At 43.7% G+C, this 22,584-nt stretch overlaps 1 protein-coding gene across 11 annotated transcripts in view; it reads right to left on the reverse strand.

The window, feature by feature from the left end:
- The window catches only part of FGGY (FGGY carbohydrate kinase domain containing), a 395,380-nt gene that overhangs the window by 360,729 nt on the left and 12,067 nt on the right, over nt 1-22,584 (reverse strand). For 3 of the 11 annotated variants that reach the window (XM_084872970.1, XM_084872965.1, XM_084872968.1), the window contains exon 2: nt 10,605-10,819. In XM_084872970.1, the coding sequence (XP_084729096.1) occupies nt 10,605-10,805 (201 nt within the window). In that variant the 5' untranslated portion in view covers nt 10,806-10,819. Of the gene's footprint in view, nt 1-10,604; nt 10,820-15,826; nt 15,923-17,084; nt 17,223-22,584 lie in introns of those variants that run through there. The other 8 variants (XM_084872973.1, XM_084872974.1, XM_084872966.1 and 5 more) reach the window with 5 other exon arrangements.

Below are 22,584 nucleotides of genomic sequence, written 5' to 3' on the forward strand. Positions count from 1 at the left end.
TTAATTAAATCACTGAATTATACATTTAATATATGTAGATGTTATGGTGTATAAACTATACCTCATGCTGTTAAATATAGGTTTAAAAGTTGAGCCATAAAAAAATGAGATGGAAAGATATCCATTTCAATACAATAAGGTAAAAAACAATAAAAGAAAAAAGTTTACACAACAAATTGTTTTTTGTTTTTTGTGTTTTTTTTAATATATATTTTATTGATTTTGTACAGAGAGAAAGGGAGAGAGATAAAGAATTAGAAACATCAATGAGAGAGTCATCGATCAGCTGCCTCTTGCACACCCCCTACTGGGGATATGCCCGCAACCAATGTACATGCCCTTGACCGGAATCGAACCCGGGACCTTTCAGTCCCCAAGCTGACGCTCTATCCACTGAGCCAAACTGGTTTCGGCTACACAACAAATTGTTAATGGTAATTGCCTCTGAGAGCAGAAATGGCAGTTGGAGGATATAGGAGATTTTTCACTTCATTATGTAATTTTTATAATTTGTAGAATAATAGATTAATTAACTCTAATTTTTATTTTTGTTTCTATGGTTTTCTTTTTTGCAAAAAACATGAGTGACCATAATCATTAACATTTACCATTTCCCAGTAACTTCAAACCTGACAAACCTTTTAAATCCCACAAAAGCCAACCCAAAAGAATCCATCTCTGTTAAAAATGCATAATTATTTTTGCCTGTTTTGGAATGGCACTCTTGTAACCTAGGATTCAAATTCTTACTATATACCATGTTCCTCATATAGGAGCTAAACACATTATAGATTTTTAACAACAAAAAAGCATTCAATTTGTCAAGTAATGCTACCATGAATTGAGCACCTACTATGTGCCAGGTGCTTTACATACATTATCATATTTAATCCTTACAAAGTCCTCTGAAGATATATTTAATATTTCCATTTCATAAAATATAAGTGGAGGACTGGGGAGGGAAGAGGGAGCAAGTAATGCACTTGTCACACAGCCAGTAGATGGCAGAACCAGAATTCAAACTCTGAACCTGTGTTCTTTCTATTGCACCATATTGTCCACCTGTGTCATCAGAGATTTTCCTAATGCCCAAGAGACTCACCCTGTGGAGAGGGCATGTGCACTAGGGGAGAATATTTATTAGTGACCTCTGGCAATACCTTTGCCCCACAGCGCCAAGTGAATGCCCTCTGCTTTATGACACTGATTGATCTAGACTTACAAGAGCATGAGGACCAAACCCAATTCCCTGTCCAGCAGCATGGCGTCATGTCAACCTGGTTTCAAATGCCTGGTTTCAGAGCCTAGCTCTGCCACTCTGGCTATGTGTGACTGAGGAAAGGTTACACAATTCCAGCCATTTTAATTCCCCTCTGGCCTTGCTGGGCCACATCTCCATAGCATTTATAGGCATGGCTTCCTCTGACTGGCAAGTCCATCCTTACATCTGGGCCTGGAAATCACTGGATAGTGGTTAAAACCAATGGTACTGGGTACAATCTGAATCTAAAGCCTGGCTCTGCCACTTACCAGTCATAAGACTTTGGGAAGCCGGAGAAACAGTTTCCTTGGTTGCACAAAGCTATTACTTGTACCTATATCTCCTCATGATGTCATGAAAATGCAGCAAAATAAGGGGTGATTAGTCCAACATCTGGCATTTGGTGCATGATAAATATCAGCCATTATTAGAATAAATTATCTGTCTCAAGTCTCCTTAGAATTTGTAAGACATAAATCAATGAATCAATAGGCCAGCCCTAACTTCTACCTGCCTTGTGGCCCCACTGGCCTCCGTGACCAGACACTGCCAGCCTGAACTGGGCAAACCCATCTCTCACAGGCCTACAGCTGGTCAAAGGAGGAAATAGGTGAGAAAACATGGAAGACTAAATAAACTCAATACCACAAGGCAGCTTTGAAGTAGAAATGAACCTAGAAGATTGTGTCAAAAAGCCACCTTCTGGTTGCAACTCTACCACTTGTGAGTCAGTTTAATCCTGCCACTAATCTCATTACCTTTCTGAGCCTCAATTCCCTGAGGGGAAAGATATTTCCCAAGGGAGGATCAAAGGAGTCAATTGGTTTGAAAGTGCTTTGGAACCAGTAAATTGTATCTAACAAAAGGGTAATATGCAAATTAACCATCACTCCATCACAAAGATGGTGGCGCCCATAGCCACAAGATGGCGACACCCATTCCTCTCAGCCCCAGAGTCCCCCAGTCCCAGGGGGGCAGCCACTGAGAGTGGACAATGTGAGAGATCTGGTGGAATGCTTGCTTTGTCACCACCGTGACGAGGCAAGTGTTCCATCCCGGCCTTGGAGGGCCTCTGGGCAGAGAGCACAGAGCAGCCGGGGGTGTGTGTGGGGAGAAATCCTTGCCTTGTTAACCTTCGATGAGGCAAGTGTTCCGCACCCAGCTGCAGATGAACCTCTGGGCTGCGGAGAGCATCTGGACAGCAGGCATAGAGCAGCCAAGCCTCACAGAGAGCTACCGGTGCATGGATTCATGCACAAGGCTACTAGTATAAGAAATAAATGTAAAGGATGGAAAACCCACTCAATGTCTCATTGATTGTTCAATTGAATCATTTTTATGTATAAACTAGAGGCCCAGTGCACAAAAATTCATAAACTGGAGGGCTGGGGGGTCTCGCAGCCCGGCCTGCACCCTCTCGCAGTCTGGGTCCTCTTGGGGGATGTCTGCCTGCCAGCTTAGGCCCAATCCCCAGGCCAGTAGTCAGACATCCCTCTCACAATCCAGGATCCCTCACTCCTTACTGCCCACCTGCTCGCTCCTTACTGCTCAGCTCACTGTTCCTTAGTGCTGCCACGGAGGCAGAAGAGGCTCCTGCCACTGCTGCTGTGTTTGCCAGCCGTGAGCCAGGCTTCTGGCTGAGTGGCGCTCCCTCTGTGGAAGTGCACTGACCACCAGGGGGCAGCTCCTGCATTGAGCGTGTACCCCCTGGTAGTCAGTGCACACCAATGGTGACAGGTCATTCTGGTCATTCCACCTTAACGGTCACTTAGGCTTTTATTATATAGATTATAGTATATTCTCTGTGTCATGTAAGCACATATATAAATGATAGGCAAAAGGATAGTGATTAAAAAAAGTGGATAGACTCAAATGTTCCTAAGAATCATGATGGCAGTAAGATTTCAGTAGAAGCAAAGCAAACACTCCCTTCAATCTATTTTATGAATCCCTTCTGAAGAGTTCCTTCCACAGTCTAACTGAGGCCTTTTGGTCACAAAGGTTCGGTGTCTCCATCTCTACCTATCACCAGGAACTGGAAAAATTGTGACATGCATTTACATCTGATTTGTTGGGGAGCCATTCTAATTTTCCCAATTTTATATGGAAATGCCTTATCATCATGCTTACCCAAGAGTGGGACCATTCCACCCTACAACCCCACCTCTATCTACAACATCTCAGAATCAAGGCCGCCAGGGTCACACTACCCAGAAGGCCCCTGGGACTTGACCTGCTGACCTGAGGATTCTTTTCTACACTGTTATAAATGGAAGAAGAAAGCAATCTAGTAAACTCACCCCAATGCCTTGGCATCAAGGGAATTTCCCTGGCTAGAGAGAAAGCACATTGCTCTTCTAGAGAATTTCCAGAGAAGGCAATTACAACAACTTGGTTTGGTAACCTGGTCCATGTCTAGCAACTGTCAACTCGTAGCTATGGGGCAGCAAACAAATATTTGGAGAAGGGATTGTACATAGCTTTGTTCTGACTGTGGGAACCAGTTCAACCCAGCATATGTTTTAGATCAGCAGGCTCTGCCATATTGGTGGGGAGATAGTGGTTTCCAAAGAAAGAGCTGGAAGGTCAGAGGCATACCTGGTTTTATCTTGAGCTCTATTTGGAGATGGGGTCAAAACCTGGGGCCCCACAGACAGAATCCAGCTTGCAATAGAGTTCTGTGTGGCTGGTCCTGTGTTCTTTTAAATCTTGATGTGAAGGCCTTTGTCAGCTCTGGGGGCATGTGTGGGGCTATGCAATCCCTGAGCCCTGATTCCTTCAGGCCCATCGCTCCCTGTTGCCTACACTATTCAATTACTCACTCATTCAGTCAGTTGGCAAATGTAATCAGCCTCCTTCTAAGGTCAAGGCTGGGAACTCCTCTGGGTACTTGGGAAACAATGGAAAGCAAATTATATTTCTTTAATTCCTTGCTCTTTTGAAGACTATATTTTAATAGAGGTAGATAACAGCTAACAAACCAAATAAATTATATAGTGTATGTATAATATACAAGAAAGTGATACGTCGGAGATCAGTAATGCTGGAGAAGGAAGAGGTGGTTGCTGAGAGGTGAGATTTGAGGAAATACTTGAAGGACCTGGGGATCTGACCGTTTGGAAATCTGGAGAAAGCCAGTGTAAAGGAAGGCCCAGAGGTGGGCCCCTGGGGGTTCTCGATCTGACAGAATCTCCTCTAGTGGCTCAGTAAATGAATCAAGCCGATCTTGGATCATCACCTGCACAGCATCCTAGCTGAGGTGTGGTGTTGTCCCTGAAGATAAGGTGGGGAAATATAGGCCAAATCCTTCCTTTTATGTCAGTGACACCAACATTCTTCCAAGAACAGAAACTCTGAAACTGCCTCTACCTCGTTCCTCTCCACTGTCATCAAATCCTGTTAGATATTTCTTCTTAAGTCTCTCAATCCTCCCCCTTCTACTTATTCCTCCACCAACATTCTAATCTAGCCATTCATTGTAAAGCAGATATTATTAAGTACCTGTGCATGCCAACAAGAAGAACACAAGCCTCCCAGAGCTGACAGTTCAAAGGAATCTCAGCCCCCAGAACTTCATTAGAAGAATCATTCTGGCATCCATGAATGTAGTGCCTGTTCCCAGCAAGCCATCTTGAATCTGCTGCTGGTCACTCTGAAATTCTGGAAGATTCTCAAAAAGCTCCCTTATGGGCCTCAGAACCAGCTAGCCAGGTGTGCCCCTACCATTACTCCCAGCCTCCCTTCTTCCTCCTACTGGCGCTCAAACCATCTCGCACTTCTCCGGTTCTGAACGTCCTCTCTTAAGAGTACCCCAGAGTCACATTTAGTCCTACATCCTTCCTCAAACTTTCTCCACTGACTGGGAGTAGGGAGGTCACAATCTCTTTAATCACTCATTTTTTTACAATCCCTGAATCTACTGTATGTTAGGACCTGGGTGAGCAAACAAACGATAGGGAACATAAAAGCCCTCCTGAATCATAAAATCTGTTAGGGAAGATAGATAATTAATCCCAAAAATAAATGGCTTTATTCTTTATTCTGTCGTTTTATTTGTTTATGCAATGATTTTATTATTTGATATTAATCAAAGAGTGAATGATTCATCAAAGAGTGAATGTTCTATCTAGAAAGGAAAATTACAAGATATTGTGAAAACATTTTGCAAATAAAACAGGGCTCAATCTGGAGGTGATATTGGGCAAGGAAAGGTTTCTTCCTTGAAGACCCGACTTCCAAACATAAAGGCAGTGCAGCTCTAGTCCACGAGACTCTCTGCAATGGGAAATGGTCTGTCCTGTGATGTTAGACACAGTAGCTACCAGCCAAATAGTTACTGAGCGCTTGAAACATAGCTAGTGCAACTGAGAGACCAAATTTTATATTTAAAAAAATTTTTTTAAATAAATTGTATTTCACTGTAATGAACTTAATAGCCACACGTGGCTAGTGAATATTGCATTGGATAGTGTGGCTCTAAGGATGAGCAGGAATTAAATGTGTTGGCAATGGGCGGGTAGAAGAAAGCACATGTGTGAGAGTTGAGAAGCCGGAGGGAGCACCTCATACTGAGGACGTGGCAGGAGAAGGTGGCTGGGATTCAGAGATGACAGAGGCATCGATAGAGGAGACAGAAAAGGATGGTGAAAGCAGGCCCTAAAGGGCTGAAGGCCATGTTAAGGAATTTCAGTTCTATCCAAATGGTATTAAAGAGTCATAAGCAAAAGAGCGACATGATCAGGTTAGCATATTAAAAAAAAAGAGAGAGAGAGAGAGAGAGAGAGAGAGAGAGAGAGAGAGAGAGAGAATCATCCACCTCCAAGAACAAGAATGGACTGGAAGGGAAAGAGCATACATGAGGAAATTGGTTAGGTTCTCATATGAATCTAGACAAACGCCGAAGGTATGTTGTGTTGGAAATGGAGAGATGTGGAGAGGTACACATATTTATCCTATCCAATTTTAGGCTTATCACCTATGGCCTGCCCTAGGTGACTTAGGGGGAAGTCAGTTAAGTCTCTGGTATCAGTTTTTCTTTACAAAGATAAAAGGGAATAACCACTTCCCTACCCAACTTGTATGACAATCAAATGGATGATTGCAAATAAAACAGGGTTCAATGAATATGGGTTAGGGAGATGGGTGAAAAGGTGAAAGGAATTAAGAAGTACAAACTATTAGTTATAAAAATAGTCACAGGGATAAAGTAGAGCATAAGTAATATCCTGTGTCATTAAGAGCTAATATGCTAATTAGACCAAACACCAGAACGACCATCCAGATGACCTTCCAGATGAAGCTGGGGCTGCGAGGGCCAGTTGGGGCAGCGAGGGCCAAGCCCCTTGCACAAATTTCATGCATTGGGCCTCCAGTAGTCACTAATATTGGAATAACTATGTACGATATCACATAGGTACTAGACTTGTTGGGGGAGGACTTTGTAAGGTACATAAATGTCTAATAACTATGTTTTGCACCTGAAACTAATGTAATATTACATGTCAACTGTTAATTTAAAATAAAATATATATATATATTATATATATAATATATATGTGTTTTATATATATATATATGTGTGTGTGTGTGTGTGTGTGTGTGTGTGTGTATATATATATATATATATATATATATATATATATAGCCCTGGCTGATTTATCCAATCCCAGTGGAGAAGAGAGAAGAGGAGCTGGAGCCATCTCCCTAGGGGTCCAGTCCTGTCTCTAACACTTATTATTTTCAGAGCCTCACTATCTTCAAGTGTCAAGTAAGAAGAATGGCAATCTGTCTCACAGAGTCACTGTGACACTTCAATAAGATGAGGGACACCAGAATGTTTTTTTAATGGTCTGTTTTTAACTCTAAGTAACACTAATTCAACAACCATTTATTGAGCACAAAATCTGTTCCAGGCCATGTGTTGGACGCTACGGTCAGTTGAGAAAATCATTTGAATTGGCTCGTGCCAAGGCATCAGGGGTGAATTAATGAAATGTTTGACCAAATACAGCAGGCTAATTTTTAAGTTGGTAATTTTACATGGCCCTTGGCAGAAAAAGGTTCCCCACCCCTGTGGCAGGGCTACAAGGACAATTCTCTCCCAAGAGCTCAGCTCATGGTTTAAAAGGTACCAAACAAGTCACCAACTTAAATGCAATCTGTTAAGGGCCAGTAAGGAGACATGTGAAGGTGGTGGCCTCTGAGGCCACAGAGAGGCCTTCTCACCCTCTTTCCTCGGAGGTTGACAAGCAAGGGAAGAACTGGTCAGGAACTGGGATAACGATGCAGTTCTCTAGAATTGGTGCTCTGTGATTGCGGCTAATATACAAGCAAGACTTAAACGTACCTTGTAAGATACCAAGGAGTCCTGATCAGTTTGGCTCAGTGGATAAAGCGTCGGCCTGCAAACTCAAGGGTCCCAGGTTCAATTCCGGTCAAGGGCATGTACCTTGGTTGCGGGCACATTCACAGTGGGGGGTGTGTAGGAGGCAGCTGATCAATGTTTCTCTCTCATTGATGTTTCTAGCTCTCTATCCCTCTCCCTTCCTCTCTGTGAAAAATCAATAATATATATATATATATATATATATATATATATATATATATATATATATATATTTTTTTTTTTTTTTTTTTTTAAGATACCAAGGAGTTGGGCAGGTAAAGGAGGTAAGAGAAGAACATTCCAGATAATGAAAACAGAGACATTTCATTCATTGATAAACTCAACAAATATGAACTGAGCATATTACAAGTGAGGAACTCTAGAGAAATAAAGATAAACAAGATATCACCCTTGCTGGGGGTGCACACATATTCTGCATAAGTGGACAGCCAGGCAAGGGTACTTGTAATTCAATGTAGGTAGTACAACCATCACAGGAAGCTCAAGGTTTTCCACACAGTGAGTGGCTAATTCAAAATACTTCAGGTGGCTTCATACATTTCCTAGCAGGGTGAGAGGAGGCTGGAAAGAAAGGCAAAAGGCAGAGCGTGGGGGTGGGGTGCATATCAGTCATGTGACCTTGGGCTGGTTACATAACCTCATCAAAGTTCATTTCTTCCTGCTCCAAAACAGAGAATAATAAAAACTATATCAAGAGGTTGTCATACAGCCCTAGCAGTTTTGGCTCAGTGGACAGAGAAACTGAAGGGACTTGGCTTCGATTCCATTCAAGGGCACTGTACCTGGGTTGCAGGCTCGATCCCTGACCCCAGGTGGGGGCATGTGCAGGAGGCAATCAATTGATGTGTCTCTCTCATATCAACGCTTCTCTCTCTGTCTCTCCCCCTCCCTTCGCCCTCTCTAGTCAGTGGAAAAATATCTTCTGTGAGGATTAATTTTTTAAAAAAGAGGCTGTCATACAGATAAAATGAAGTAACGCCTAAGCTTCCCTTATAAGATACCTGGATGAGGATGATAGCATAGTACCTGGAACCTAATTAGTGCCCAAGAAATGTTAGCTGCCATTATGATCGTCACCATCCATTATTGTTGTTCTTTTATTAACTTGACTATGGGGAAAACCAAGTGAATGACTTAGAGAGAAGGACGTAGTACAACTGCTCTCAAGCTCTTAACTTTCTAACGTTCTTGAGAAAACAGAGCCAACAAGTCAAAATGGATTTTATGTTGCACTTTGCCCTCGTCCAGTGCTTCTCAGGATCTTTCATAGAAAGAACCCTAACCAGGAGGTGGATAGTGACTGCTCCTATGAAGTGTGCCTTCCTAACTAACTTTGACTTTTAAGTACATTTTGTCTTACAAATCCATCCCCCTCATTTCTGTCTTCCTCATCCTCATTGCCACAGGAAACGAAGTGCTTACGCATTTCTAGGCACTGTGATGGCAATGCATATGCACCAGCTCATTGCATCCTCACCACAGACCTCAAGAGAGAGAGATACAGGATGATAAGCTAATAAACATTGGAACTGGGATGACGATGCAGGCAGTCTGGCTCTAGAATTGGTGCTCTGTGATTGCGGCTAATATACAGATGCCTCCTTCCTTAAGGAGGGGAGCAGCTCCATCCAGGTTTGCTGTAGCAAAAGAGCCTCGCTCAGGACCAGTGCCCACAGCATTCGTGTGGCTAAGGGGCCCACACAGACAGCGAGCTGGCTGCCACTGAGAGATGATTAAAATCTGCCATTAAACTGTACTGTACTTAGAGCAGACCTTTCTTAAAGTAGCTTTTCATTGGGGGATTACATTTTCTTCTTGACAATTTCCTTAATGGCAAGGAAGGCTATATGTTAGAAGAACAAAGGAGGCCCAAGGGCAATACACAGAAGATTCTCACCATGGTGGGGCTGAGGGGGGAGGTGGAGGAAAATTAAACAGGCAGAAGAGAAGATGTGCCTTCTTTTATTCCTATATTGCTCCAGTGCCGCCCACTCCTACCTCCTCTCTCTGCCATCTTCTCCTGGAGCACTAACAGGAGCCCAGGGCTCATTAAAGTTTAAACAGATTGATCAATACAGATAGAAGGGTGAATTGTAAATTGCCAAGCCCTTCATGAATATTTGAGGAACTAAACTAGGAGGAAAAGAGAGGACCCAGGACTTCATTTTTTCCTTTGGAAAATAGGGAGGAAAGAATCTCTGTTGTTTATGATCACCAGGATATAAAACTGAATAGTCAAGTGAAACTAAAAATGAACTAGCATTGGCCAGCATCACTTCCTTCCTCAAGCCAGCAAGCTGATTCCAATCCAAGGCCGCTCAAGGCAAACATCTGCCTAGCACAACTGAGTTGCTCCTCACTTGCCCAACTTCCTTGCTTTCTCAAAACACACCATATTCTCATGCCACAGTGCCTTTGCACATGCTGTTACCTCTGAACAAAATGAGGTTCCCTTCACTTGTCTGCTTGGAAGGCAGGTCAGCCCAGTGACTAAGGGTGCAGTGCTGGAATCAGAGTGCTTAGGTTCCGGTCCTGCCTCCTTGTGAAGATTCAACTACATAATCCATGTTAACACGTTTTGTACCACATGGGCACACGTGAAGCACAGATGTTAGCGATGATTATCAGTGACTTCTTCCACTTTAGGTCATGCCTGACCATGCTATGCCTGCATGTTCCCATCCCCTGTCCCCTCTACCTTATGCCCCTCAGAGGTAACCCTTTCCTCAGCACCAGTCACAATCACTTTGCTCCCACCACCTATCATGTCCTGTTTGGCTTGGCTGTTGGTCTCTGTCACTACTAGAATGTCAGCTCCTGCAAGGCCAAGCCTGTGTCTGAAGTTACTGCCAACACTGTCCCTGGAGCCAGGTGGACACACGCCACACACTCAGCAGAAGCACATGTGAGGAGGGAGCACCGCAGCTATGGTCTTACCTTGGTGACAGTACAGCACGTGGCCCAGATGTCCTCCGAGGACTGCTCATGATGGTTGAACTGAGGCTCCCATTTGTTAATTGCCTGATCTGCAAAAGCCAAAAGGCTGCCCCTCTGGTCCACCAGAGCTGCACGGACGCTGCCCGTCCCAACATCCACACCCACGTAGTAGCGCCCTGGTTCCTGATCTCCACCAGGCATGGCGTTCTCTTGGCCTACGGGGATCAAAGGCAAACCACATGAAGACCAAGAGGGTCTGCAAAGTCAGGCTCAAGACCTACTGAAAGTGGAAATGAAAGGGGTGCAGCTAACAAACTGGTGGCCTTCTATGATTTATTCACCCCCCAAAAATGTTGAGTGCTAACAGTATGGTAACAGGCATGAGCTAGGTGGTGGGTGAACAAGACAGGCATCTTCCCAGATACAGAATTTCCATTCTTGGGAGAAGGTCAGATGTGAAACATTTATGAACAGCTGTATGATTATTTAAGCAAAGTTATGATACCAAGTGAAAAGTACTATAAAGGTAAGTAAAGGATTATAGGAGAATTGAGAATATGGAGGTAACTGATATGCATTTATTCTTACTGAGTTTGTCAAAACATGGACAGTGGCCATGATACTGAATGGGAACTTCATCTACACAATCATTCACATAAATAATTATATGAGCATCTATTATGTGCCAAGCACTGTGAAAAGCACAAACCTCCCTCTACTCCACACTAGGATTCTCCAAGGTGATTATATTTAAAATGTTTTTGTATTGATTTCAGAGAGAGAAAATGAGGGAGAGGGAGAGGGAGAGGGAGAGGGAGAAGGAGAGGGAGAGGGAGAGGGAAAGGGAGAGGGAGAGGGAGAGGGAGAGGGAGAGGGAGAGGGGAGAGGGGAGAGGGAGAGGGAGAGGGAGAGGGAGAGGGAGAGGGAGAGGGAGAGGGAGAGGGAGAGGGAGAGGGAAGCGGAGAGGAAGAGGGAAGGGAAGAAAGAGAGGGAGGGGGAGAGAGAGAGGGAGGGGGAGGGGGAAGGGAAGAGAGGGAAGAGAGGGAAGAGAGGGAAGAGAGGGAGAGAGGGAGAGAGGGAGAGAGGGGGTGAGAAACATCAAGAATCATTGATTAGCTGTCTCCTGCAGGCACCCTACTGGGAATCTAGCTCACAATCCTGTCATGTGTACTAACCATAATTGAACCTCCTGGTCAAAACTCAACCACTGAGCCATACCGACTGGGCCAAGACGAGTATATTCAAATCTCTATGTTACAGGTGATCAAGGTGAGGCTCCAAGAAGTACATAAGTTTTCTCTTAATGCTAAGTCCACATGCTTAAGAACAGTAAATGTGCATTATTATGACCATGCACATTATCCTGATGGGGAAATAGGTCTCTGAGAAGTTAAGGAACTTAGCCAGCAGCCCTCAGGGGCACCCCGGGCCCGCAGTCCCAGGTCTGTGAGCTCCTGAGTCTCCGCTCTTTCCTGTGTTTCTAACAGCTGGCAGTACAGGTCTGGAGAAGAGGCAAACATCCTGCAGTCCTGCAATGAAGAGACTGCGAATTGGGAAGCAGCCACGCCGGAGGCAGGACCAGGAATCTGCAGAGAATCTGTTTTCTTTACAGACCCCTTGGGAGGTACAAGGAAATCTGACTGGAGGACACTCTGGAATGCCTTCGCCTTCATTGCCACTCCAAGTCCCTTTGGTCAGATCAGCCCACAGGACAGAAATCTCAGAGAGGCTTTCATGTGCCATATTTGGCTTTCAAAGAACTGGAACAAGCCCACCCCACCCCCTGCCCCAAGACAGCCATGCTGGTTAACATGCTACAGCTCCCCCGGTGAGCTTGGGGCAATCCTAACACCCAGAGTCCCATTTCAACAAGGGCAGCAGCGTTCTGTGCCCCTTCCCCTTCCAAAGGGTAACACTTCCTGGGCAACGTCACACTGGGGGACACTAAAACGAAGCCAGCCAGCAGATGTTTGCTTACTGCTTCCTGGATATTTATTCCAGACAAAAACAGCTTCATTAAAAGCAACTGCTTCTGACTTTATCACAAAGATTTCCCAGCAGGGCCTGCCCCGCTGGCTGGCTGACTGGCTGGCTGGCTGGCTGGCAGATGGAGAGAAAAACGGGGAAGCTATAGTAAGAACATTTGCTACCGTCATCAGAGCTTCAGAGAACAACTCTCAGGCTCCAGCCCACTGCTTCCTCATCTTCTCCCCCTCATTTACAACCCTCCAGGAGCCCCAAAGGACTAGCAGCACCAGTATTCACACCATGCTTTCCTTCACTTCACTCATTCAACGGTGACATCTTTTCTTCAAGACACTTCTCAGAAAATTTAAATGAAGCAGGTCAAAGCAGAGCTGCTCAGTTTGAAGCAGAGATCACCATGGCCCCACCTTCCTCCTTCCCTCAGGACTCGGGAAGGTGGGCCACCTTTGGTTCAGGGCTGATACACAGTCCCAGGCTCTCAGCATCACATCTCAGGCTTCCAGGAGCTTCTTGCTACCTGCTGTCCAGCTGTGTCCAACCCCGTCCTGCCCATCCTCACCCCCAGCTCAAGACATCCCAAAACTCCTCATAGATTCCCAAGTGCATCCCACTGCTGCCCAACTGCCCATCACTTCAGACCTGCTCTTCCCTAATTCTTTCCTCCTCCTGCCTGGTGACCACAGACCCACACTGTAAGATCTGGCTCCATCATCATCTCTTCAGGGAAGATCTCCTTGCTTTTCTCTGTCCCTTGCAGCCACCAGGCCGCTGTGTCCCTACTTTCTGTGGAAACTTACCACTCAGAATTGCGCCTTTTTTTTTTTTTTAAATTCCTTATCCATCTCCCTTACGGGCCTGAGCCTGACAAAGGGAACTATTGATTTCCACATTGCCAGCTCCTAGCACAGGGTCTGGTACATAATCCGTTTCCAATAAATGTTTACTGAGTGAATGACTAAATCATTGAATCAATAGAAGACAAGGATGAACAAATTCATGTTTTAATACAGTTTGCATTCCTAAGTTGTATTGAGATGGAATAGTGTTTTGTCTTGATTCTAATATCTACGTGCTTCAGTCATCCAATTACAAATATTTATTGGATGCTTATAGCTACATTTTATTAAATTCTAAACACTCATTTTTCTTCTGCAAAATCAGACTGAACCTGATGATCAATGGCGTCATACAATTCATTGGTAGCCTTTTTTCTTTCTTAGCAGTAACAGAAATAACGATGTGTCTTGCAATGAATGATAGCTGCAATTTGAAGAAATGCGGACTGTGCCAGGCACCCAGCTCAAAACTCAGGATACAATGAGGGACAAAATGGGACAGTGCCCCAGTTCAGAGTTTCCTCCGTGTCATTATCTTTGAAAAGGACGAAGGCTGGCCAAGCTGGCTGGTCCACCTCCCTACTGCTCTCACACACACACATCCTACTTCTCTTAGCTTCCTACAGCCCCACTGGGAAGGGGTCTGGGGTGCTGCTCCTTAACACTGATCTTAGCCTACCAACAACTCTCTGCCCTTGGCTAGAACATTCCAAAGACTACTCTAAGCACTTCAGGGAGAAACAAGAAATCAACAGAAAATGAAGAATACAAACATTCTTGCTGACACAGACCTGGTTAGCCACCATCCAGACTTGTCTCCACTCTTGCCAATCCCAAACATAAGAGAGATTCTGCTGCAGGGGGGAGGGAGGAGGGAGAAGAAGGGGGCCTAGGGCCCACTTCCTCACACCTAGGTTCCTCTTCCCTTTGACTCTGGCTTCCCCTGCAGGGAGTACAGTATTGTAACCCCTCCTCCCACCCCTCCCCCTGTCCCATTTTACATCCTGATTTATTTCCAGTAAAATCCAAGGAGGAGGATTTCCACTCTGCAGTTTCAGCATTTAGACCCATCTCTTTGCTAAACAGGAAAGAGCCCACCCTTCAGGGGAGGCCTCACCTCTCCTGGTTCATTAATCATTTCACTGCACTGCTGCTGGGGTCACGGCTGTCCCCTTAGCCCATTGCCTGGCACCACAGGAACCCGACAGGTCACCTGTCCTTAGGGAAATCATCAAAGGTGCCATGTTCACTGTAGGTCTCTGCTGTGCTAAGCAGCTTGTTGACATCACCACTTTTTTAACTGTTCTAAAATTAGAATTTATTTGGGAAATATCCTACAAAAATACATAAAACAATTTAAAAAAAAAAACTACTTACAACAACATTAAGACAACTAATTTACTGGGGCAATTTTCCTCAGGATCTGTGTAAATCATGAAATACCATATTCTATGGTAACGTTTTTAAAATATTTCTATGTCCATGGTTGGCACCTATTAATATCTGCCATGGAAATCCTCCAAAATTCATCTGATTTGCATTGAGGACTTATTGACCTCACTGACATACTGACCTGAACATGAACTCTCTCCTAATGTCTGCCCTTCAAAAGAAAAATCATAGGATTTTTCAGAAATAGCCTGTGGAACACCTTACTGCAATTTTCATGGGAGAGTTGAACACACCGTCCTTGATACACTTTCAGTGACATATATATGACTATATACAGAGATCCCAAGTCTGACACCCAGTTGTTTTTTATACATTCCCACTTTTAATTCTGACACTAACCCTGAACATAATCAGATGAGGAGAGTGAGTTGTAGACAGGGAAAGAAACTCACTCCAGAATGTTATGCAACTAGTAAGTAAGATAGCTGACAGCAATCCAATTCCCTCTGGCTCCACAGTCCCTACCGTTTTCTCAAGATGCTACACCCCTGACACCCCTCCATTTATCAAATGGCCAAGCACTCTGCTGGGGGACCCTGCCTACTTTGTCTCAGATAGGCTAACTCAGAACTCGGGCTGTTCACCTTCAGAGACTGACCCTTCCCCCACGCCACGCTGCCTCTCTGGCAAACCATCATTTCTAGATCGTATTACCAAAGATCAGTCGTGAAGAGTCAAACCCACAGGAAAAGGGCTCCTATCTTCCCAGCATGGCTCTCTCACACCTCCCAGTTCATGTTTTTCTAAGAAACAGATCCTAATTAAATATTTCGGGTTCACCATGCTTTCCAGTATTATAGTTTTAAGTGATCTCTGTTGATTGTTTCCAGACATGGACCCTGAAAGCAGGAAAGCAGAGAGGTTCGAGCCCTTGGGCAGCTTCCCTGTAACTGAACCCTGGGAGTTACACAAACTCTGCCAAAGGGCTTTCCTTGCCTTCCCACTCACTCTGTGCCCTTTGTTCCTGGGTCAGAAGTTCCATCTGCAGGAGTCCTGGACTCTGAACTGTATCCCAGTGCCTCTGTGGCTCCAAAGATAAAGTCACTGCAAATGGAAAACATTATTCCCTTTACTAAATTTTTTTTAAAGGATTAGGACCCTGCTGTGTGTCTGGCACTTTCACACGTGTGAACCTCTCTTGACTAAAACCCAATCGAGTTGGTGAGTCCTTGCCCATGTGACACCTCAGTGGGATGGAGAAATTTGCCCAAGTCACACCAACATTAAATAGCAGCACCCATATTTGAACTCTTGTCTCTTAGGGTAAGCCTTAGGGCTCTTTCCACAACACCAACCTAAAATTAAAAAACAAGTTTGACCACTTCTCCAATGACAATATCGACAGCAAGTGCAGCAACAGCTAGCATGTAGTAAGCTCTGCTCTGCAAATCACCCATGTGATTTCATTGCATCTTTCTAACAACCGTGTGAGATCAGCACGATGAGCCCATTCTCCAGTAGAGGAGACAGGTTCTCCACGACATAGCTGTTGAAGGTCACTGAGCACAGAAGCAGAGGTGCTGGGATTGGAGGTTGAGTGGATAAAGCTCCAAAGCACAATTTACGAATGGTCCCACCTCATTCTTTTTAGGCAAAGATGAATGTTCTAAAAGGCAAACCTGATGGGGGTATGGAGAGAGTGGTCAGGCAAAGAAAAATAAGGACATGGACGGAGGAGGCCAAGAGAAAGAAAGATACTGGAGAGAAACTCAAGTGCACTGCCCACAAGTCCTGAGCCATCCCTAACTCTTCAGCCACAGGACGCTTCAAAGGGCAGCAAAGCCGCCTGTCCAAGTCCCCAGCGTAAACCGGACTGATTTTTAGCCCCTATTCATCATCAAAAGATGGTTCTTACGATAAATATTTATATGGTTCATTAAGAAAGAGCCTGTATAAATATTATTAGAAATGTGCACAGGAAACCACAGACTTCACGGCTGATTCTTCAACCAATGTGCAAGCTGCTCAAATGCAGTGTGAAAAAAAGGAGAGAGAGACCTGGACATGGAGGCTATTCTTTGCAAAACTATTTCAGCAATTCTAAGAAGGGGGGGGAGGGGGGGTTAACGCTGCAAATACTGCGTTAAAAACCAATCATTGAGGGGTTGTTCCTTATTTTTATTTTTCTCCTTCTTTTCCCCTAAATAACCTAATAGTAATAATGCTGTTTCCAAAGACAACAAACCTCTGGAGGTGATGAGCTTACCTTCAGTCCTATTTCTTAAAGAGCCACTCCTCCAGGACTAATCTGGTGGCTGTGTCCACAGACACAGTGCCCCAGGGATCTGGGAGGGAGCTCGATATCCTCTTTCAACTTTGATCTTTAGACTTTGCTGGGAGCTCCTGTACAGATTTAGTTAGTTATGATTTAGTTAGTTATACTACCATGGGGGCTGGTAAATTTGGGAAGAAAAAGATATGCAATAGTAGACTTGTCCCCTTCAGTCTTCTCAACATAAAGAACTCAATACCACTTTAAACAAACCTCATATGCTCTAAGATGATGAGAAAGTTCACAGTGGCAGGAAAGAGATCATATGGCAATAGTAACTGGCTCCCTCATTGGCTTTATCAACAATACACATGGAACAAAAAGTGCAGATTGCTGACAGGTGCTTTTTCTCTTAAAGTGAAAGGCTACCATCTCCTAGTATTCTCTCAAAGATTAACTGAGATTATGTAACTAAAATGCCTAGCACAGTATCTGATGTATGTGCTCAATAAATTGTAGCAATTATTAGGACTATTATTATGTGCCGATCTTCCCATCCAACACCAAATCACTTCTAGATGCCTGAAATCTTTTAATATGTATTATCTAATATATATTAATTATGTATTAGATAATATATACGTGTTTGCAACATATCTAACAGCTCAAATTCCAACAAATATTAAGTGTGTTTTCTATGCCTGGACACTAAGAAAAGAAAGCTGAAAAAAAATCATTTCTAATTTTTATGAACCGACAATTTAATGTAAGAATTTTATTTTTGAAATTCAAATGGTGATGCCTCGAGTTTATGTATTTCAAGCTAAACATAATGCACCTAAGTAAAACTGTACCAATGGCTTCACATTAATCCTAATCCTAGCCATAATCCTACCATACTTCTAGGGTCAAGCATCCTATTCCAACTCCACCTTTGTCAACAGAATGCAGACACAGATGCAGTAATTTTCAGTTTTCATCACCTTTCCAACCACTCGATCAGAAACTCAGTATTTTTCAGGATTTTGAGGATCTTCATGCTCTCAACTGAGTCCATTTTTAATATATATATTTATTGATTTCAGAGGGAAAGAGAAAAGGAGAGAGATATTGAAACATCAATGATGTGACAGAATCATTGATTGGCTGTCTCCTGCATGCCCCACACTGAGGATCGAACATGTTACCGGGCATGTGCCCTGACTGGGAATCGAACCATGACCTCCTGGTCAATGTTCAACCACTGAGCCATGGTGGCCAGCTGAGCCCATTTTTAAAGACAAACACAAGGTGATTGAAGAAGGGGAATAGTGTGAAATCAGAGAGGAGAAAACTTTCTAATTCAACGTTGGATTTCAAAAGGCAGAGAAGCCAGCACTCACCCAACACCCTGGCCAGCCTCACCATATGACAGCCACAGGGATCAAAACAGAGCCAATCCTGCCGCTGGTATGGCTCAGTGGTTGAGCATTGGCCCAGGAACCATATGGTCACTGTTTCCAATTTCCAGTCAGGGCACATGCCCAGGTTGTGGGTTCAAGCTCTGGTAGGGGGAATGCAGGAGGCAGCAGAGCAATCAGAAGCTCAGTATTTAAAAAGGTGTAACATGGCCAAGGCCTGGGCCCAATTATTACAAAACAATCAAAAAAAAAGGCCAGTCCTGGGTAGTGACCAGAAACTGCCACCCTCCAAGAAAGAGCCACACCGGCGATGGCACAATAGTCGACACCAAGAAAATACCAAATCTAGCCATGCCGAGGCCAAATGCACAGTGCAGGTCCTAAAGAAATCGTGGGTGGAAAATCTGGCTCTTCAAATAATGTCCCCAAACTCCAATAGCAAATAGCACCTGAGAGCAAAGTAAACTCTGAATCTCCTAAATCCTCTTCCACGAAACCCTGCTGACTCTCCCCTTCCTATCTCCTACGGTAAAAAACACAAGCCTCCTCACTTGTCATATTGCCTTCCCAGCTCTTCATGCTGCCACCCTGATAGCCTCTTGCACAGAAAGGCAAAGGGGAACCCGCAGGTATAAGGTATGTGCTGTCACTCCCATTACAGGGGAGGACACAATCCTGAGGGTCAACACCCAGTGATGGCCACAAAGCCCAGAGGAAGGGGGCCTGAGTCCCAGCAGCACTCCTGCTACTACCCTGCAGGGTCCTGGATTTTCACACTAACAAGGTGCCTTCATCATGGACACACTCACAATGCCCCTCCAGGTCTGCTTATCCTGGGAAGCTTCTCAGCCACGCAGTGATTGGAAATGCCTTCTCCACACTCTGATTAATAAATACCCCATGGCACTATAAAGGCTACGGCAGGAAGCACTGGTTATCAACTGAGAACGTCCTGTCCCCTGCTTCGCTGTCCCTACAGGTGAGCACAGTGTAGTGTGATATAGTAAATGGGAAATTACTAGGTTGTATTTAATCAGGAACGCCTGGTCCGTGGGCCTTATATCATTTGGCCTGGCCCTGCCATGGCATTGGGGTGAGTTAATTAAATATTTGACCAAATATAGCAGGCTAATTTTTAAGTTGATAATTTTGTATTGCCCGCAAATGATGTTATAAATATCCAAATGGCCCTTTGGCAGAAAAAAACAAAAACAAGTTCCCCACCCCTATATTAAATAATCAAATACATTTTAAAAATAAAAAGCCTTGAAGGACTCTCTGTGCATGGAGAGTTGTAGAAGCAATATCAGCAAACTTCTCTTCTGTATAAAGCGCCATGCCCCTCCCCTGGAACACTCTCCCTCCTTGACCGAGGGCCCCACTTCCATGAGCACATGTGTGGAGGGGAGAAGGAAGATGGAGAGAGTCCAAGACCCCCATGTTAGTCCATCTCTCTCTCTCTCTCTGAAAACCCGAGTCCACTGAAACCCAGATTTAGAATCCGATGGCCACTCTCCTGCCAGGACTCTGGGGACAGGAAGATGGAAGAGCAGATACAAAGAGGGTGAGGGCTGGTGGCCTGCTTCTAAGTGCCAAGTCAGTGTATTTTAACCCCAATATACCAATTACGCAGCTAAGCCCACAGCAGGGAAAATTATAAGCAGCGACTTATTATTATTATGTGGACTCTTCTTTTTGAAATATGAGTCTTTGAATTCTGAAATATTAAATATACGGGATGGGCAAAACAGTTTTACAGTCGTGAGAACCTGAAACAGTTTATTTTTGTATTACTGTTTATGAATGATTACGTTATTTTTCAAACAACAATGGTAAGCCTACTTTTGCCCCACTCTGCATATGTATTTTCTCTCCCTCTGTCACTTTCTTCTCCAAGGGACTGCTGTTGATTTGCTGATCCAGTTAACTCTGAAATGATTTTCTACAGAACTAACCAGACCTTCAAAGCAGTGCCATTATCATTAGCATATTGGCCAGCATCCACAGCTTTTCCCAGAAAGCCACTCAAATTAAAAGAACTGAAAAACCACCGACCTTAATGACTGCTGTCAGGAAGGGCTCAGGGCAGTATTAGGAAGAGCAATAGAATCCATTCCCCACACAGAAACACCCTCCCAGAGACAACGCCCCGCCAGACGATGTCTGAAGTCTCTGGCCTATTCTCCTGTTTACCTGTTTACCAAGCATGGCCCAGTGGCTTTAAGACCCAAGGTGAAAGGCCTAAGAATGAGTTATTTGAGGATTAGACTTGGAGAACTGGACAGTTGGCCATGCCACACACACAGACACCCTGTCAAAATTACCAAGAGCTACAGTTTAGGCTTAACCACCACCAATGATGCTTCTGTCCAAGCTCTTTATTTGGCCCACAAGGACCTCAAAGCTCTGGCCCTGCCTGCCTCTCTAACCTCCTTTCCTCTGTCCCTGCCCTACTGTTCCCATTACCCCTGATTGCAACCCCTGATACTGCAACCATTCACAAGTATTAGCAACCCCTCAAAGGGTTGGCACCTTTGTTCATACTGTTTGTTCCCTTTTCCTACGAGGCAAAGGACAAAAACTTGCAGTTCACAGAAAAAATAAATGCAATGGATACATATGAACCTTTCCCCTCTCAAATGCGATAGAAAATACAAGTCAAAACAATATTGAGATACAATCATACCACAAATTGTCAAAAATTAAATTTTTTTATAATACCCACTCTGGCAAGAATGTGAGGATATAATGTCATACATTATTAGTGGGATAGTAATTGGATGAATCTTTTTTAGAACAATTTGCCAATATCTTCCCATTTTCAAAATCTACACTTTTACTCAACAATTTTACTTCTAAGAATTTATAGATTGTCTCAGCTAAATATACAAAAAGGTCCATTACAACATTTAAAAAATAAAATAAAAGGGCAAGAGCATACTCACAAAAACCCTGGAAACAATTTAAATGTTATTAATAAGCAGCTGTTAAAAACAAGAAGGAGCTTAAAGAAAAAAGTGTTAGGTAAAAGCAAGTTCACAGTTGTACTGTGCTTTGTTTGTTTGTTTGTTTTAAAGAGGATAGATTTTCAGTGGTTCTCAAAGGATTGGCAGTTATTAGTTAAAAAAAAAAAAAAAAAAAAAAAAAAAAAAAAAAAAAAAGTTCTTCCTTGTCATGAGTTAAACTCTGATTTGTATGGCTCCACCCTCTGGTCCTCATTTTTATCCTATGGGATCATCCAAACCATCTAATCCCTTCTAGGTAAGCAACCTCCTACTGGGTCTTCTCTCCTCTATGCTGAATATTTTCCTGTAACTGATGTTCCTCTATCCTATGGCTTTGCTTGCAACAATAAGATAGGGAGAGGGATAAGGGGCACTTGATACATTTAACAAGAATGAGTTTCAGATACCCATGTTTCCACATGACATTGTGTGGAGATGAGGTATACATTGGACTAACAGCACAGGTAAGGTCTTCTCTACCTTCCCGGAGGCCCTCTGTTTGCAACGTGTGCTGGAACAAACCAGTGGTCTCCACAGCCAAATATGCAATCCCTACACTAACATCAGAATAATCTGTTCAGAAGAAAATGAAAAGGAGCTAGGGAGTTTTCACCAACTGTCTTTGAAGGGGGACTTTGTCATCACCCTGTTCCAATACTCTACTATTCCCTTAATATATCATTAGAAATTAGTGTTACCTGTATTTACTCAATATATATTTTCATATAAACCCAAATGTTTCTCAAAGATATTTGTATTTGGAGCCAACCCTCATCTTGGATGAATAAATTTCTCATGAGTATTTAATCTGTGCCAGGCATAGTACTAGTGACTTGGTAGATGGCCATGTAGTGGCCACCACTACAGAGTGGGTAACCATAGTGTGCAGTCAGGTCACAAGCCCAACCTCACAGAGCCAGCGGAAAGCAGAGTGGGACTTCAATCCTATGCTCTTTCCACTATGTCACGTGGTAACCATTAAACATCTTAACAACAGCCTCATTTGGCCACATAATTCTATAATCCAAGAATTTGGTAAATTACACTTAACTTAATCTGTCTACATCATTCTTGATTTTACAGAATTTG

Source organism: Pipistrellus hanaki (genome assembly GCF_964339955.1).
Source record: "Pipistrellus hanaki genome assembly, chromosome: 2".
Lineage (NCBI taxonomy): Eukaryota > Metazoa > Chordata > Mammalia > Chiroptera > Vespertilionidae > Pipistrellus > Pipistrellus hanaki.